The 19498-nt window shown below is 40.8% G+C and overlaps 1 protein-coding gene across 1 annotated transcript; it reads right to left on the bottom strand.

The window, feature by feature from the left end:
• Positions 1 to 496: 496 nt before the first annotated feature.
• On the bottom strand, positions 497 to 18705 carry Ankrd22 (ankyrin repeat domain 22). Its single transcript, XM_057779988.1, has 6 exons — positions 18685 to 18705; positions 9209 to 9400; positions 4525 to 4632; positions 2540 to 2617; positions 1029 to 1127; positions 497 to 574 (listed from the first exon to the last, which is right to left on the bottom strand). Exons 1-6 carry the CDS (start codon positions 18703 to 18705, stop codon positions 497 to 499), a joined length of 576 nt encoding a protein of 191 aa, XP_057635971.1.
• Between the last annotated feature and the right edge of the window lie 793 nt (positions 18706 to 19498).

The following is a 19498-nucleotide window of genomic DNA, read 5'->3' as shown; positions in this document are numbered from 1 at the left end:
AGCTCATAACTGACAGCTGGCATGTTTTTACTGAAGATTTTCCATCAAAGGGACTTTCATGCTGGAATCTCTAGCTCCCCGCACATACATGCCATGCTTTCCGAGTGCACATGCTTTCATTGTTTGGCTTAGTATGTCAAGGTGCCTGTGAAGAACATTCATCTCCCAGGACAGGGTGGAAGGCAAAGTCTCCTGAAAGATGTCACAACTAGGAAGAGAGAATGTAATCTCAGGTAACTCCGACTTGTCTTTAGAAAACACTGAATTAGAATGTTTTTAAAATTTAGCTTTGACAGCAATAGAGATTCCAAGTGTCATGGTGCTTCGGAGATCATGGCCATAGTGACCTCCACTGAAGAAAAGTCATTCTAAGTCCAGTGCTTGTCACAGGGCGGATGCATCCAGCTTGAGTGCCCATAGAGTAACAATTATCCAAGACAGGGACGGCATCCAGTCCTTCAGCTGTATCTCTGTCACCACATGAGAAGTCACAGGACTATGAGGCTTTCTTGAGCATCGATACAATCTGGGAAAATTTTAGTCTCTGTGCGATATCCAGGGAACTCTCTCCATGCTGCAGAAAACAGAAATTGGTTACTTCTGTGTCAATGAGGACTAGTCAGTCGTTTAGACAGACTGTTCACTCAGGCTTTGTAGAGACTTCAAAAAGCCTCCTGTTTAAATAAATAAATAAATAAATAAATAAATATCAAAAAGAAATAAAAAATAAAAGACTGGAAAACATTCAGTACCCTACATGGGCAGCTGAATGATACCCGGTCTCAAAATTTACAAAGCAAAAGGGCATTGGAGATGCAGCCAATATTTAAACATTCTGTATTTAATCCCAAATATGAAAAGTACTAATACTTTTTAAATTCAAAAGTAAAATGAGTATGATCCTTCCTTCCTTAAGAGGAGCAATTAATCTCCTGTGATTTGCCGGAGAGACGGTGAACTGAACTTCTACAGAAGGCCCAAATGAGAAAAGCTTGCCACTGGGTGGATCACAGTTGTTAGGTCCTTACCTTGTTCCTGATCATGGGGTCTGCATGGGCTCTCAGAAGCAGAGGGATGAGAGTCTGGTTCTTCATCTGACATGCATAATGCAAGGCAGTGTAGCCATACTGAAACACAAAGGACCAACCGTGTAGTTCATTGGTCAGGCTGACCATAGACCTTGGCCCTCATTGCTAGAGCAACTGTTCTCATTTTGTAAGAGACAACTAACCAAAGCCAATCTGTTAGCCAGTTATGGGCAGCTGTATTTCTTGTACTACACAAACATTTTCTTCTCTTCCTCGCTATGTATATAAAAATCCAATAAGTCATTGTTATCTTCCCCTTTCTTATTTTCTATTCTAAACCAAAAAGTGCAACTTATAAAAAGATATTAAACTCATCTTCATTTAAAATAAGTAAAATATTATATTAAATAATGTAATTAATGGAAACAAGAATGAGGGAGACATTTATCACAGAACAATGGTGATACCCACAGAATACGTTAGGCATCACAAATAGGAGTTCAATTCTTTCTAAATCAAATTTCAACTTGTGCTTTTTTGATAAAACTTGGGAAATCTAAAATTGTATCTAACCCAATATAAGAAAATTAAATATCAGAATAATAAAATTTCAGATGACCCTGATCATTAGCAGAAATAAATCTGGAGTAAACAGTGAAAATAAAACCTTCCACTTCCTTATAGGAAGGAGAAACTGATGGTATCTCGGTTATAGTGGCTCCTACCAACATTGGGGTATTTCTCTAAACTTTGACTTTATCTCCCTTCCGTTTGTGAGAGGGACTTCTCTTTTAGTGATTAGAATCATGACTGGGGCAGCTATTAACATGTATTGAGCACTGACTACAGCCTAGTCACTCTTCTGAGGACTCTGCAGGAGCCTGCCCTAGAAGGTCAGTACTAATATCCAATTTACAACTAGGCAAGTTGGGCAGGTGTGTAATCCCAGATATTCTTGGGGCTAAAGCTGAAGGGTCACAAGATCAAGGCCAGCCTAAATAACTTAACAAAGTGTTGCCTCACAACAAACAGACAAACAAAAAAGCAAATTTAAGGAGGATATGTATACCTAGCATGTATGGTGTTCTGAGTTCAGGCCCCAGCACAATTTGTTTTAATCTCCACTTTATAGATGAGAAAATTGAGCCAGATTTTATTTTTAGTGTTCCAAGCCCACTTAGCTAACATGTGACAAGATTAAATGTGCAAATAGGCTGTACCTATTAAATGTACCTAAAGCCACTGCCAAACTGCTAAGGATAGTGTTTTTGTATCATTTTCCTTTGTCACTACAATCCAATGCAGATTATTTTAAAATTCTCCTATAATCTACAAATATTTTATGCTCATGAGTTTAGTGAATAATAACATCGAAGTTACCTGATGGCAACGAGAAAAAAGAAAGCAAAACTATACGCCAACATCCAGAAAAATAAAGCTTGCAACTATGTCAACAGCAAGTATTCTACCCAGGCATATCCTTTGAGTATTATTTCAAAATACAAACATACGCAGTCAGTAGCATTCACGTCGACACCAGCGTCAAGGAGCATGCGTACAAGATTCTCGTTCTGCTTCGTCTTTGATACCTGTTACAAACAGCAAGCACAAGAAGGTGTTTCAGAAACATTTCATACATCTTGCTTGGGACTGTTCTAGTCAACTGACTTCATGTTAATCCTAAATTCCTACTTCTTAAAACACACACACACATGTATGCATGCATGCATATGCGCTTGTGAGAGAGCGCACATGCACACACACACACACACACACACACACTACAGTATCAATTAAACCACAGTCCTAAAGCTGTGCTTCATTAACACAAGCTTCAGTACCCAGGAATTTGTTCAGAATTCACAGTCACAGGCCTAACCCTATTGTACCACATCTTAAATGAGATCTGGTTCCTGTCTTTCCCTTGTTGGCTCAAAATGTTCATAAATTCCCATTATTCTGGGGAAAATAGCTAAACTCTTGCATGGCCCTAGGGCAAATGGCCTTAGCATTTTCACTTGTTTTACCTCCTGACTCCTGTATTCAAGTCACGATGGATTTTGTTAAGTCTTCATTTCCTACGAAGTGTCCTCCCTGCAGAGAATCACTTCATAGAATATTTCTTCAACTGAAAGTTTTCTTTGCAAAGCAAACGTGTTTGTGATGTTCCCAATCCACAGCCCTCTTCTCTTGGCCAGGTGAAACCCTTTTCTCCTAGGCTTTTGTAATGCCTGTATACTCCGTGTCCCCGGCTTCAAGGCGATTTCCTACAAGTCCACGCGGTTTGATATCAACCATCTTCCCATCATGCTATAACTGATGAGGGAAAAGCAACTGCCCTTGTATTTTCCCCCAACTCCTGGCCTGTACAGAAGGGGTCATGATAAACATATGCTAAAGGACACCGGAAGTGAATGGCATAAGCTCAGGCTCCTTAGAAATGTGCTTTCTAGCTCTCTCTAGCCGGTTAAGATTCTGACCCCATTACAGTAGGAAACTCCTCCGACAGTTGGTCACCTGAGGAGACAAAGACCTTGCTGCTCACACGAGCAAAGCCTGACATTTTTCCTGCACAACTTCTGAAGCTCCACTTGGGTGTCTTCCCCACCATGCTGTCCTTCCCTGTTGCCTTCCAAATTCTTTCTGTCCTGGCTCTTCTCTGGAGTGACTTAGTCCTTTCTAGTCCGTTCTCCTATAATTGTCTCATGCTGCCTATTCCTTAGGCAGCACCAACTTACAATCCCAGGACCCACTAACAGTGTGGTTCTGCAGTTACAGCAGGGCTACCGGTTACAGTCAGTATCTTACAGAGGCCTCCAGTTTCTAAGCCCTATTTGCAAGCAGAACTGTGTAAGAATAAATTTTGGGAGAAAAAAAAAGCCTTAGGCATCATCTTGGAATTTTTTTTTTACCTTATTCTTAATAATTCTCACACTACCTACCTACTTATTTATTCAAGAAAATTATCCTGCCAAAGACCCATGCAAGTGTGATTCAGTTCCTTGAGATGAAAGATTGGGTCAGAACCTCTAAAAATACCTTCTGTGTTTGCCAGCTTCCAAAGGCAGAGGACTTGGGATTTTTCCTCCAAATCACCACTAGGGTGCATCCTTAAAATTCAGAAACTTGGAGAGAGATGATATAAAGTAAAAATTTCAGCCAGTAATTCTGAGACTCTTGTGTTCTTAGGCAATGGAGGTGAATTCCCACTCCCAGTGTGACCAGCTGGTCACACCCTATAATTATTCTAGAATGTACTATGGTGCTAAGAGATGGCATTTGTTAGGCTGGCTAAAGCAAATGCATTCTACCTACAATGTTTTCATTTATAAGAGGTCTATTGAATTAGGACTCTACTGCGAGTCAAGGAACACTTACACAAATCAAGAGCTAATTTTATTGCCATTTCTTTACATCACACTGCCAAGGGAAACTTGATGACTCGTTCCATGGCTCTTCTACGCATCTGCCTCTTTGCCCTAGCAACAGTACTCACCATGAGGAAATATCCGATGAGCAAGACAGGCATTAAAAGGATAATGAGTAGATAATCGAAGAAGGTAAACCTCTTCTTCACAGCATAGTGCAAGCAGGTTCTCTCCTTCTATAATTAAGAAAAGGGTTCTTTAGCTTAAATTCCATAGCTTTTAGATTATTATACCAAAAAATTTAGTTCATGCATTTTTTTTCTCATTTCTAAAGTAACCATTTCAAATAGTGCAGAGATGATTATTGACATTATGCCATATACCTTCAGGGATAGATAGATAGATAGATAGATAGATAGATAGATAGATAGATAGATAGATAGATAGATAAATGAGACATAGGAATAAAGTTAGTATGAAAAGACCCGTGGATATAGTTAGCACTTGGTCATTGGTGATGGAAATGTATCCATTTGTGGTTTGTTGTGCAAAGTTTAAACTTCTTGACAATTCCCCCATGCTTCCTAGCACATAGGCAGTACTGAAAGACTGCAAACAATGAAATTCCTTAGATATGTCAGTATTCCCCGGGGGATGGGTCTTGAGGAGAGGTGGGGAATGTGCACCTTCAGGACCTCATAATTAAAGTAGGACAGAAATATGAACAAATAAGTATAAGGCCTATAGGCCAACACTGTTAGCTGGATTGCCAACCAAGCTAGCAGAGACAGAAAACAAGAAAGGTGAGTGACCATGGAGGAGAAGAACTGTTCTCAAGTTATCTGTCTTATTGTAAAAGTGTTGGTAAATAGTCAAGAATATAGTAATAGACTTTAAAATTATCATTATTGAACAGCCCAAAGTTTATTATTGACATTATGCTCTTTTTCCTTTGTCTTATTAAATAAAAACATGCATATTATTCATTCAGTATTTTGACATTTCATATGTAACACTATATACTTCTTTCCTCTGTTTTCAAATGTGTATTTAGAATATATATATCTTCCATGCCATCAATGTGTTTAAGCATGAGTTTGTAATGGCTACTTGGCTTATATCGAATAGCTCTTCTAACTTCTTTAGTCATACCTACTACTAAGACTTTTCAAGCCATTTAACTCTAAATTCTACAAAGAATATTGCCTAAATACCCTTGTTTACAAAGTCTTGTCAAATTCTAATTTGTTCTTCGCATAAGTTTCTATAAGTTGACACCTGAAACAAAGATATAAGTGTGCATCACATGATACTACCAAATTATGCTTCTGTGAAGTGATGATTTAAAACTCCTTCCCAGTCAACATTCCCGGTCAACATTTGGCTTTCCTTTTTAATCCTAGCCAATTATGGTGTGTTGTGTTTTAATTTTATTTCAGCTTACTTTCCATTGAGCCAATGTTCTGATGTTTGTTTCTGGGCTCTTTAAAAAGAGAAGCCACAGCAACCCTAGAAACTCAACGTATTTATTATACACTGTTGAACATGGAAGATGAGTTATTTACATACAAATGAACAAGGAGGCAGGGTTATTATACACAAATAAAAATGAGGCAGGATTGTTATATACAGCTGAACAAGGAGGCAGGGTTGTTAAATACATCTGAAAAACAAGGAGGCAGATTTAGTTTATCTTGGTAGGAGCAGTCTCTGTAAAAAAGCAATCTTCAGTTAGCGGTAATGGGAGTTATTGTGGTTGTATTCTATACACTTTGTCAGTATCCACAGCTGGACTTAAGGAAGGCTTTGACATCCTTCCAAGCCTCACTACGGGAAGGCTTTGCCACTCCTAAAGCACTGATTGGGGTCTTTGACATGGCTGTACCCACATCAACAATATATATTCATTTTCCCCTCCCCATGTAGATATTTTATATACAAACTTTAAAACACTAGAAAGAGAAGTTGAAGAAGACACTAAGAGATGGAATGGCCTCTCATGTTCACAGAGTTCATTGTGACCGTGATTATATTATAAAAAACAATTTATATATTCAATGCAATTCCCATCAAAATTCCAATGTCATTATTCAAATAAACAGAATACAAATCCTAAAATTGAAATAAAAGCATACACACAAAAAAGAAACCTCAGGCAACCAAAGCAATTCTGAGCAAAAAAAGAATAATGCCATAGGTGTCACTAAACCTGATTTCAAGTTATCCTACAGAGTTATAGCAAAGAAAGGAGTATATGTGGTACTGGTATAAAAACCACAAAGTAGATCAATGGAATAGAAGAGAAAGTCCAGGGCTGGAGAGATGGCTCAGAGTTCAATTTGCAACAACCATGTGGTAGCTTAGTCCATCTATATGGTGCTCCTGTGCCCTCTACTGGTAAGCAGCCATACATGCAGGCAGAACACTATATACTTAATAAATAGATAAACCTTTTTTAAAAAAGAGAGAAAGGGTTCAGATACAAATTCCCAAACCACAGATACCTGATTATTGTACAACATGCAAAAAATATACAATGGAACAAATACAGCCTCTTCAACAATGGTTCTGTTAAAATTGGGGACACACTTACAGAAGAATAAAGCTACATCCCTGTCTTTCACACTGTACAAGAATGACATCCAAAGAAGACAAAATACCTTAATGCAAAAGAATTTATGTCATAATACTCTTAAGTAGTAAAACGCTGTGGAATACTCCTTCTGTACACTGTGAAGATTTCTCACTCGAATTGGTTTAATAAAGCACTGGGTAGGAAGAGATTGAGTGGAGAACCAGACTAGGAGAATTCTAGGAAGAGGAAAGGCAGAGTCAGGAGTCACCAACGGATGAGAGAAGCAAGATGAAAATGCCCTACTGAGAAAAGGTGCCCAGTCTCAAGGCTAAGCATAAATAAAAATGGGTTAACTTAAATGTAAGAGTTAACTAGTAACACACCTGAGCTATTGGGTGAAGATTTATAAGTAATATTAAGCCTCTGTGTGTTTATTTGGCACTGGGTAGACAGGACATGAAAACTCTGCTTACAGTAAAATAGGAAACACACTTCAATATGTAGACATAGGCAAAGACTTTCCAAATAGGATTCTGTTTGTGCAAGAACTAATGACAACAATTGACAAGTGGGGCCTCCTGAAATAAAAGCGCTTCTGCATGGAAGAGGAAAGAACGGGTCAAATGAAAATGCAGCCTACAAAATGAGACTGAGTATTTTTTTTCCTAACTCTACAACTGACAGAAGATTGCTATCTAGAATTCACAAATAACTAAAAAACCAAAATGGCAAGAAATTAAACTACTCAATCAATAAAGGAAAAACTGAAAAGACAGACTGTTCTCAAAAGATGACTTATAAATATTCAGAAAAAAATGTCACTAGCCACAAGAGAAATGCAAAGTAAAATTCTATTAATGCTCTATCTCTCCCTGTCAGAACAACAGTCCCTAGGAATACAAATAAGTAACAATAAATACTGGCAAGGATGTGAACAAAAGGGAACCCTAATACAGTATGGGAATTGTACCTAATCTAGCCACTGTGGGAAGTCAGTATACAGGTACTTGCTGACTCAACAAACACACACACACACACAGGTCAGCCACATGGTCCAGCTAACCCACTCCTGGGTATTACCTAAGAAGTCCAAATCATTACAGGTACAGTGCTTGCACATGTTTACTGCAGCACACTTTATGATAGCTAAGTTATAAAACCAAATGAAATGCCTATCACCAGCAGAACAGGTGAGCCAAATGTGGTGCATATGCATAATGGAATGTTACAGCCATAAAGGAAAATGAAGTCATATCATTCCCAGGGAAATGGATGCCACTGGAGAGAGAGAAGTGGACTAAGTCAGATGCAGAGAACCATCCCACTTTCTCACATTGTGGGTCACAGATTTTATAAAGATACATACAGCTGTGTACAAATATTTGAGATGAAAATAAAGCAAAATTGTCTTGGGGAGCAAAGGAGAGTAACAGGGGAGGAAAGAAGGGAGGATGGAGAATGTGCTAAAGGACACAACCCACGAGTGAAAATGCTCTCAAGTTACCCAGCACCAGGTACATGAACACGTCAGTGAAAAATAAAAATTAAAAATAAACCCAATCTATATTAAAACAACGGGTAAAAATCTAAATAATGACGGGCACAGTGTTTCATTTCCTCCATTATCTCTGAATTATTGAAGAGAGCAAGGAGACAGGTTGGAGGGAGCAGAACAGGCCAAATAGAAGCTGCTTACAGTCAACAGAGTGGACAATCCTCTTCTTCAGAGGCACAACGACATCACCACAAAACATGGCTGCTGGCTGAATGCTTTACTTGTGCTTTCAGGCTAGCAAAATGCCCTTGGGCTGTGTTAGGCGAAGCAGGCGAAAGAGAATCGTTGATATTAGAAGCTATAAGAAGACAAAGCGAAACACGCCAATTCCAACAATTTGAGGAGACTCACTACAGTCAACACTCCCCCCTTCTGTCCCAGGCCTGTCACAACCTCCCCTGGTTCTGTTTGCTTGCTTTGGTTTATTTACGTATTTTGAACTTATTTTATTTGCTCTTCTTTTGACAGACACCAGATAATAGAAGAGAAACTACATTGCTCATTATAGTCACACACTCTTTTTTGCTTTATACAGGTTGTAAATATCTCTATGTGGATAAAATGTTCAGCTAAAGGCATATTCCAGAATGTTGGCGTGTATTTTTTCAGGTTATGGCTATAAGAAATTACATAATGGAGACTCTCCCAACCCCATTAGACCATCATCACACAGCAAACTCACCAAGTTTTTCAGGTTGACATCAGCATTTCTCTTTAAGAGGAATGAGACAATTCTCACGTGGCCTCGCCTGCAGGCGCAGATGAGGGGAGTGTCTCCGTTGAAGCCGTCTTGAACATCCACATAATGGTTGTCTTCTTTCACCCACCGCCACACTTGCCCCAAGTCGTTCTGGTAGGCTGCCTGGCAGATGGGCTGAGTCAAGAAGAGCAGAATAGTTCGTGAAATATGGGCATGAACTACTGAGAATAACAAAAATACCAACAACAACAAAAACTGCTACTCTAAGTCTACAATATATCCGTCAAGATCTGCTTATATTTTCCAAAATGGCTTGCGGGGAATAGATAAAATGCAAGGGGATGAATGAGTAAATAAATGGGTGAAATATTATGAATCTTATTCACTGAGGAAGTTTTTAATATCATGACTGCAAATGAAGAAGAGATTTTCAGAAAAAGCAACTTAGGGCTCGAGTAGAATTATGCATTGGGAAGGAAAGAGTTCAGGGCAGCGATGGGTGATAAAGATCCGAAGTGACTTTTTCTGCAGCTGGCAATTTGCCACCAAGCCTGATGACCTGAGCTTTAATCTAAGAACCCACAGGAAGAAGTAGAGGACCAGCTCCTGCAAGTCATCTTCTGACCCCCATCCACCCCTGCCCTGTAGCATAGGTTGCTCTCTCACACACACACCAATAAGTCAACATAAAAAACAAATGATGGACTCCAGACTCTTCTGCCTTTGGATGAAGATTACCACAGTGTGTCTCGGGGGACGTCTAGACCCTGGTCTCATCCGTGGCTGTATCATTGATTCCACCTGGCATCAAATTCCTTGAGCTTAGTTGGCACTGGCCTCCCAGGCTCTGCAAACCTACAAGCTGTCACTGTGGGGTTTTTCAGCCTCTGATTGTGTAAACTAATAAGAATCTCCTTAAATATTAGGGATGCATTCTATTGGTTCTGTGCTTCTGGAGAACTGAGTCTTCTCTGAAGAGCCTGGGAGCAGGTAACTTGGAAAGTGTAATCTCTTGTCAAATTTTAAAATAATTTTACAACTGTTTACCTTCTTGCTTCTCTTTAAATTATCATGGATTTCCTTATGCTGGGCCGTATTCCAAAGAGGACACCAGCTCACTGGTGATTAGTGGGAGCTGTTTCAAATCCATAATTCCCACAACTCCTCATTACACCACATCTAGTCCACTTCAAATACTCATGTTGCGTGCCTGGCTCCTACTTCAAAGATCAAAATCCCTCTTCTTGGATTCTTTAAAAATCTTTGCAGAGTAAAGATAGGAAGACCAAGAGACATAATTATCTTGAGAGTTACTAGGGGCTTTCTCAGTCTGTATAGGGAATATTACTTAAATATGGCCTGTTCTTACCTTTAGCCTCTCTTAGGCTTCCTGTCATCAGAACACAGTTTCTGTTTTTTTGAAAAGTAAAGTGTTAGATAGAGGCCAGGAGTAGCTCAGTGTTCGAGCTGAGGCTGAATGTATGCAAAACCCTGGGTTCATTTTCGTGTGTGTGTGTGTGTGTGTGTGTGTGTGTGCAAAAATAAGCAAACAAGCAGTGAAAAAGTTACCTCACTACGATGTTTCGAATGAAAATGACCCCCATAGATTTATATATTTGCATACTTAGTCCCCAGTTGGTGAAATATTTGGAAGGATTAGGAGGCGTGGCCTTTTTGGAGTAGGTGTTGTAGGAATATGACAGTCTTAATCTGATGGCACTGTGTTATTGCCTGCTCTGTCCCAGTCAATTAGTGACACGCCCTCCGGAATGCTCAGACCTGGGGAATAACTTACACATACCTCCCCTGTGATGGCTAAAGGAACTTAATATGGCACCTGGCATCCCTAAGGGCCCTGCAATAGCTGTGAGATCCTATGACCTGCAGGTAGCATAACACTAGGTTAATGGTGCTCCTGCTCGGGGCACCTGCATATACCCCTGCATATATGCATATATCCCTGCATATATCAACTTGCTGTTTAACTTCTTGCTTATGCTGTGGGACTGGGGTGAAATGGTCTTTTTATTACTATACAAAAGGAAAGAGAAACTACTGAGGGAAGTAAAAATATGTTCTTGCCCAGCTGTGGACTCCATAAGTAATCGTAATGTACACCTTTGATATCCATCTTTAGAAACCCCTTCTTTAGCCCCCTTAGGTTTGGCATATTCTTCGACTCTAGGGCTGTTGTCCTTCTGCTAGTAGTAAGAATAAATTCATTTAATTTAAATTTGAATTGAGTCTAAGACTTTGGTCTTTTCCAGTGGATTGAAACTATGGGTGTGGTCTTGTCAGAGGAGGTGTATCTCTAGCAACGGCTTTGAGAGGTTTTCTCTCTGCTTGTTGCCTACGTATTATGATATAGCTCTCAGCTACTACCCCAGAGCCATGCACACCACATGACGATAATGGACTGACCCTCTGAAACTGCGAGCAAGCCCCTAATCAAATGCTTTCTTTTACAAGAGTTGTCAATGTCATGGTGTCTCTCCACAGCAATAAAACAGCGACTAAGATACTCACTGTTTCTGTATGGTTCGGTTCGGTTTGGTCTCAAATGAGCCAGATTGTTAAGCATGTAGTGAACGAAACGAAAAGAACAACCACGCAAGTAGCAGACAGAAGCAGGGTGTAGCTAGCAAAAGATTAAGTCAGGAGTTCACGTCTGAGATGACTGAAGTGGACTGATCGAAAGAACAAACCAAGGTCACTCTATGGCAAAAAATTGACTGAAGAAGCTCCGGACTGAGCTCTCTCTCCCGGCAACTGAGCCTCCCATGCTGAACTTCCGGTTTCTGCTTGTTTCCCACCTACGCAAAGGCATTTTACGCCATGGGGATAAACAGCAGTAACTTCTTATGGAAATCATTTACCTTCTAGTTGTCCTCAAAGACACCATGTTTAATCCGTGGCCTGTCTTGCTGTTTTTTCTGTGATAGAGCCAGCTGGGCCAAACTGTCCCTGGAGTAGAGTTCTCGGAGAACACTTACGGACAAGTGTGGGAGGGTCAACCCCACTTCAGGGGTCAGCTCCTCCGTGAGCTTAAACAGCACCCGTAATTTTCAGCCACCTAACTGAAATCCACAAGAACCCATAAGTAATCTCCAGCATGAGGGCCCCCTTTCCCCCCTGTCTAACTGCTTCTCCTACCAATTCCTTACCTTCCCTTTTGTTCCAAATTAATCAATTCTGTTTGCTGTGGTTTAAATGTATCCTTCACAGTTTTTTTTTTTTTTTTAAATCAGGAATATGATCCCCAGTGTGGTAGTTGGAATGTAATTGTCCTCCTTAATCTCCTAGGGAGTGTCACTATTAGGAGGTGTGGCTTTGTTGGAGTGGGCATGGCCTCAGGGGAGAAAGTCTATCACTGTGGAGGCAGACTTTAAGAGTTCCTGCTCAGGATACCACTGACTGCCATAGTCCACTTCCCGTTGCTCAAAATCTGTTATTTCTCCAGCACCACATCTGCCTGCATGCCGCCACACTCTCCACCATGGTGATAATGGACTGAACCTCTGAAACTATTAGCCAGCCACCCTGATTAAATGTTTTCCTTTATAAGAGTTGCTGTGGGCATGGTGTCTCTTCACAGCAACAGAAACCCTAAAACACCCAGTATGGTGATGCTGAGAGGTTGGCACAAATTTGGATTTTTGGGTTGCGAGGATGTGACGCTTGTGGACTGGTACTGTTACTGCACAAGTGTGTTCCTTATTTTGGCAGTGGGTTGGTTCCTTAGGTTTTAAAAGGACAGTCACTTCTGGCTTGTTCGTTCTCCCACCCTCTCTTTATCTTACTGCCATGGAACAATGGGGCCCTCACGGAGTACTAACCCCTAACCATACACTGCTTCCTTTTTCTAATGGTGAGCCAGTACATTATGAATTACAAATCTGTAATTGTCACATTACCTAAAAACAAACCATTAGTGTTCTTGGCAATCATCTCTCCAACTAGCCCGCTAGCAACGTGAGCGCCATTACTGTTGTCTACACTTTCTCGCTGCATCCCCAGAGTCTGCAAAAACGCCCTCTAAGGTGAGCAGCATTTTTATCCTCACTGCACACAGGTGAAACTGGGAGAGATCATTTTTGTAGCCCAAGTGCATAAGTGATGGAGACATAAACCAGACTCTGGAGCATAACTGTCATTCATTCGGCCTCTAGATACTTCCATCTTAAGTGTGTCTCTGGCTGTAAGGCTTGCTGACAGCAGCAAGTTCCAGTTTGCACGCTCAGGGTTCTCATCAGTCTTCTCATGCCATGGGCCCGCTAGTATTTGGCTGTATATTCAAAGGCTTTGCCAGAACTGACCTAGAATTACGCATATCTGAGGTAAAAAGAGATGCTGGGTGTGGAAAAATATGTAATCACAGGACTCAGGATAATGAAGCAGGAGAAATAAGAGTTTGAAGCCAGACTAGATTCTATAATAAATCTGAAGTCAGCCTAGCTACACAGAGACCCTGTCAAAACAAAACAAACAAACAAAAAACCCTGTAGTAGAAACCAGAAACGGACACAACCTAGCAAAATAGGAAAGTCTCAAGAAATAGGTAAGATTTAGAGCAATTTAGATGTACTGATCATTATGCAATTTCATACGACAGGGCAGGACCCACCTTTGAACAACTAGAATCAGGGAGAGGAAGTTGCAATAACTTTAGCAGGAAAAACAGTCAGTAAAAGCAAGTAAGTATATATATAGCACATAGGGTCCAACCAGAATTCTGCACATTTTGGTGAGACATGGTGCTTTCCAGTGATTATAAATCCATGCTTCATATGTGAACGTCCTGTGTTCTAAACTTCACTCCCCTACTTAGCAAACGTGTTATTTGGACAGCTCACCTGAACCCTTTAAACACCTGTGCTGAGTTTCCTCCCTCCACTAACCATTCCTTCTGCATAATGCTACAGAAAGAATTAAATCGGACTGTGTGGACGAAGCATTTTGCTCAGGACTGACTCACCCGAAACCCTCAATTAGTGCTAGATACTTTTCTAATTATTGAAGCATACAGATCCAATTAAGATGAGCAGAAGTGATTATGAAATAGAAGATGATTGCTGAAAGAGTGCAGAAATAACAGGACAGGGGCAAAAATGGATTAGCATGATGACCCAGAAGGAGAATTCTGGCTCCAAGGCCAAAGTGATGGAAAAAGGACCGATAACTCAGTAGAGAGAACTGTAGCTTGGATGAAGTGTTTTTGTTAGGAAAATCTGGTTTGGTCACCACATTTTATTGTAATAGGTATTTGTCTTAAATGTATATATTGGTAAACATAATTAGGCAAAGGAACAACATTGATGTTTGCCTAGATGAATGGGCTAATGACATAGGAGTGTAAGGGTGGAGACAGGGTAGAAGAGACTCCTGGAACATGGGGCCAGGGAACTGGTGCATTCCTAATTACTAGGGTCTGTTTGGGCTGAATGAAAACTGGAATGGCTTTAATCATCAGGAGTGGAATCACAGTCATAAACAACAGCTGGCTGGGCTGGTGTGGCAGTTTCTTCAGCAAATCTATGGTTGGAGAAGGGTGGAGTGAAGGAGCCTGGAGTAGAGTTGGGAAACCCGTCTGTCACCTGGGAAAATGCTGGTTTACCACCTCACGCGTAAACTAGCAATGTGAAGAAGGGTGGACTTGCAAGAAAGAAACCAGCAGAGGGAGTGAGAGCAAAATTAGGCCTAGCAGGTAGGGGAGCAAGAGCAAGGTGCACATGCTAGGAAACCATGAAGCCAAATTTAAACTATGGAGGAATCAGCTCCATGCTTCTCTTTGAGACATATCAAAATTAGTATTGTCCATAGGAATTAAGAGACTAGGAGCTAGACAGATCCCCTGGTAGGCACAAGGACGGGTAAAGTGCCAGTGATTAGTAATAAAAGAGGCAAATTTCCAAGATGGCTGACTTCCTCCTCACTCTCATGATGTGAGACAAAAGCCTAACATCTTAAAACAAGGTTTTGTAGGCTTTTGTCTCCCGCCAGCAGACCCCCTTCTGTGACCTGGCTCAACAAGCTCAGAGCAGACCAGGAGTTGTTACACAACAGCTGTGGGCCAACCAACCATCCTCGGAGACTATCAAATGACCCAGCTGTTGAGGAGGGACTGGATTCTTGGCTTCCCATGCCCCACCCCTCCACATCCCCTCCTCTTTGTCCCCTTCCCTGCTGTGTCATCACCCCCAAGACCCCCATCTCTCCATTCCCCTATCCTACCCCCATCCCCCAATACCCCCACCCTCACTCTGCAGAGGGTCTGTTTCTCTGGCTGTTGGCTGCATGAGCATTGATTCTCCCCTTGAGCAAATGCCTTCCTTCAGACTCCGCTGCTGTTTGTGGTGTTTGGGATGTCTCACCTGTCACCTGTTGCACTGGGGATGGTTCCTGCCTTTGAATTCTTTTTTTTTGTTGTTGTTTGTTTGTTTTTTTTTTTTTTTTTTTTTTTGGTTTTTCGAGACAGGGGTTTCTCTGTGGTTTTGGAGCCTGTCCTGGAACTAGCTCTTGTAGACCAGGCTGGTCTCGAACTCACAGAGATCCGCCTGCCTCTGCCTCCCGAGTGCTGGGATTAAAGGCGTGCACCACCACCGCCCGGCTGCCTTTGAATTCTTTAAGCGGCAGAGAAAATGAATCCATTCCAGACACCTACACTGTGCAAACACCACACTTTGTCTTTCTTGGAGCAAACTGTAAAAATCTGGCCAGAATATTTGTCATTGTATGTGTGTCTCAGGGGTTCTCCAGTTTGATCATTTTGCATAACAGAATAAAATAGATACGGAGGGCACCAATCCCTAGGTGTGCATAAGATTTCTTTCCTCTAACAACAAAAAGGCTGTTCTAAGACAATGACATTCTTAAAATTAAAAATAGATAGATAGATAGATAAAATTTGTTGAAAAGTTTAAAGTGGAAGACTACTCAGAAGGTTTCCCTAGACACAAACTATTTCATATTTAATGTAGAGAAGAGTTAAGAGGAGAAAAATGACCAGTGTTCTCCGTGTACATTTTAAAGGACAATGGGCTTAGGCTAGTCTGGTTTTAGGAAAATCTGTGGTGTACTTTTTATATATTCTCATTTGATGAATGAACAAATCTCTGAAGAGTTGGCTGAATTATGGTGGTAATTGTAAAACATAGCTCGAGTCCCACTATTGAGTCATTAGTTCAGAATATTTGGGAATCTGGTGAAAGCACTGTGGCTGTCTCGAAGTTCTCTAGGAGATGCTGGTACACAGAGGGTTTAGGAACCCTGTAAGGTGAGCAGAACAGTTTCCATGATGGAAGGGAGCAATAACAGAACACTACAGCTTATAAACTCACGGCAGCCGAGGACTGTTCAACAGAGTTACATCCACAGCCCCAGTATCAAGTGGGGATCTCTTCCCCGACATCAAAGAGAGATTCTACAAGTTGAGAAATCACTTGCCAAAATCAAAAACATCTTATTTCTGCAATGACTAAGATTTCATCAGTGACTTAAGGGCTTCAGACTGCCAATCCTGAAACAGATTACTGAGAAAAATAACAGGGATGGACCTAGACCTGCCTCCCCTTGCAGTGAGCAAGAGTATTTGCTTCAGCCATACTCCATACTGTTTGTGATTAACACTAATTTGAGTTGTGTATTATTGCCTATGAGATCCTTCAGAGGTATTTATATATGGGTATACTTTAGATTTCATAGAGAATTTCATGTTAACATAATTATTTCTTAGTCCTATTCCCTTGGCAGTGAACTAAATAAATCTTTCTTTAAAAAAAAAAATTTACGCCGGGCGGTGGTGGCGCACGCCTTTAATCCCAGCACTCGGGAGGCAGAGGCAGGCTGATCTCTGGGAGTTCGAGGCCAGCCTGGTCTACAAGAGCTAGTTCCAGGACAGGCTCCAAAGCTACAGAGAAACCCTGTCTCGAAAAACCAAAAAAAAAAAAAAAAAAAAAATTTACAGCAGGAAAGTAAAAACAAAGCTCCAATTTATTTTGTCCTTGAGATGGCTGAAGAGTTAAACATTGAAGTCACTTTGTGAACTGTTCGCACGCCTCTACTTGGAGGTAGTTATATGTGCCTGCCTTGACCTGTACTTGCCTTGACTCAGTTGCTTGACAAAGCAACACCAAACTGACAGGTGATTGCACTGCTTTGGTCTCTGATAGACACTCAACAAACCACAGCCGTTCCCGTGACCCAGGCTACTCACAGTACCGTTTCATAGCCATTGCCATATTCACGGAATTGGAGGGCCAAAATGTCTGATCTTAACCTGCATTTGCACAAGACTGGCGTTATCTCCATGCAAATAAGAATCTGAAAGACACCCTCCTTGAGCAAGAATTTTGTCTCTCAGGACAGTAGTGAGCTAGTCACACCCACCGGAGTTATCTGGGATCCCCCTCTCCAAAACTAGTTTTCTGAACCCTACATGAGCTAGATGAGAACTCTGGAGTGGCTGTCCTGGAAGTTTCACTATAAATAAATTTCTCTTGCTGACACTTAAATAATTTACCAGAGTGGAGCCTTACTACTTTGTATGTTTTGCCGTCCTCACATATATGTGACCTCTTCATGAGATCAAAATCACTGAGCAAGACTTTTCCAGAACAGTGAGATGGGCAAACTGTGCATTTACTCAAGAAACACACACACACCTACATGCACATAGTCACACACTCATGCTCACACATGCACATTTGAAGTGGGTGCCAAGCAACTACCTTTCATGCCCGAAGATCAAATCAAAGAGGTTCCTCTGACTTCGGAGAATGGAATGCAGATTAGCAAGTTGATTGTGTCAGAGACGGAATGAGTTGTGAAAATAATACTAATATAATAATAATAATAATAATATAATAATAATAATAATACATCACTGTACCTCTGATACTCTTGTTCAAACATCACCCTTTGAAGCATTACAAATGTATTTGATTATAGTAAGTTACTTTCAATGTGGGAAAATGGCATGTCTATGAGTTATGAAAAGGAAATAATCAAAATATCAAAACTGCACTGCCTGTCACCTCCTCTACATGGTGATAATCTGGATTAATAATTGCCAGAGGTGAACTCCTTTCACATACAAGCTTAAACGGTTTATGGATTCCAGAAAAAAGTCTGCCAATTTTTGGCTTTTTAGAAAATCTAATTAGGTACAAGTTCCTCTTGTCCTCCAGTGTGAACCGAGACACAACATAATTGCCACTCCATTTTCAAGGTTTCAGATGACCTCTGCAATTAATATATATCCCATCATGCTCAACCTACATCCAGCTGAAACTTTAGTACTTCAAACTAATTTGCTTTAAAATATTAAAAAAATACTAAAAATCCTAGCACACAGGAATACTCACAAGGAAAGTTAAACAGAATTGAAAGAAGGCATAAAAACATGGTTAGAAAGTTATATGTAGCCGCTTTGGATCTTTATGTTCAGAAAGACAACATACCTCAGAATACAGGATTCCCATGCCGGTCTTTCCTGCCTTTGCTCCCCGTCTACAGTGCAGTAGTGAATCTTCTGGAGGTGTTTTCAATTAACATTAAGTTTCTTCCCGGAAAGAAATGTCCCTAGAAGTCCAAAGCGGTGGCGAGCCCTCTCTTTCCACACCTGGGAGTGCCTTCCCAGCCGTCTGTGACAGAAACACACCTTGCAGAGAGACTGGCTGATGAAGCAAAGGCATTGGCTTACTAGGTAATGATCCCAGAGCTGTATCATTGTTACAGCCAGGGGAACCGGTTTCTGAGTCATGTGTGCTACCCGTGGAGGCGCCCAAGAAAGAAGGAAGCAAAGGTGGGGTGCTGGGAGGAGGAACTTCTCAGACTAGCAGGAAGAGTTCAAAATAGGACACTGTGTTTAGGAAATTTCTTAGTTGCAATCTAGCGTTCAGTGGCCATTACAGCCAGTCAACTTGTTACTGAGAGTCACGGAGTCTAGTTGGACAAACAATTCTCAAATTCCTCAAAATTCATAGCTAGCATGTAATACCTTTTTCTAGCCACTTAAAGAGTGCTATAAGCTAATAAATTAAACTTAAATTATTAATGTCTAATTTTAATTGACATGTGGCAACTACATACTTTTACACGCAGTTCTATGTGATAATTCAAAACAAGTATATATAGAATGGTCAAATAAGAGAAATTAGCATTTTCACAGGTTTCAATGTAATTCCTGTGCATGGAGAACCTTCAAAGTCCTCTCTCCATCTTCTTTATAAGGATGAAATGCATAATAAGTCACTCTGAGGTTCTCTGCACACT

This window comes from Chionomys nivalis, chromosome 8, assembly GCF_950005125.1.
Source record: "Chionomys nivalis chromosome 8, mChiNiv1.1, whole genome shotgun sequence".
NCBI lineage: Eukaryota > Metazoa > Chordata > Mammalia > Rodentia > Cricetidae > Chionomys > Chionomys nivalis.
Note: the sequence above shows the minus strand (reverse complement) of the source record. Positions and strands in the feature narration are given on the sequence as shown.

Bases quoted from the DNA above. Each gene is read 5' to 3' on its own strand.
- Ankrd22 (XM_057779988.1), bottom strand. From the start codon at position 18,705: ATGGGAATCCTGTATTCTGAG. The intron at 9,401-18,684 runs GTATGTTGTCTT...TTCTTGACTCAG, and splicing joins TGGGAATCCTGTATTCTGAG to CCCATCTGCCAGGCAGCCTA. The intron at 2,618-4,524 runs GTGAGTACTGTT...TGTTTGTAACAG, and splicing joins TCATCGGATATTTCCTCATG to GTATCAAAGACGAAGCAGAA.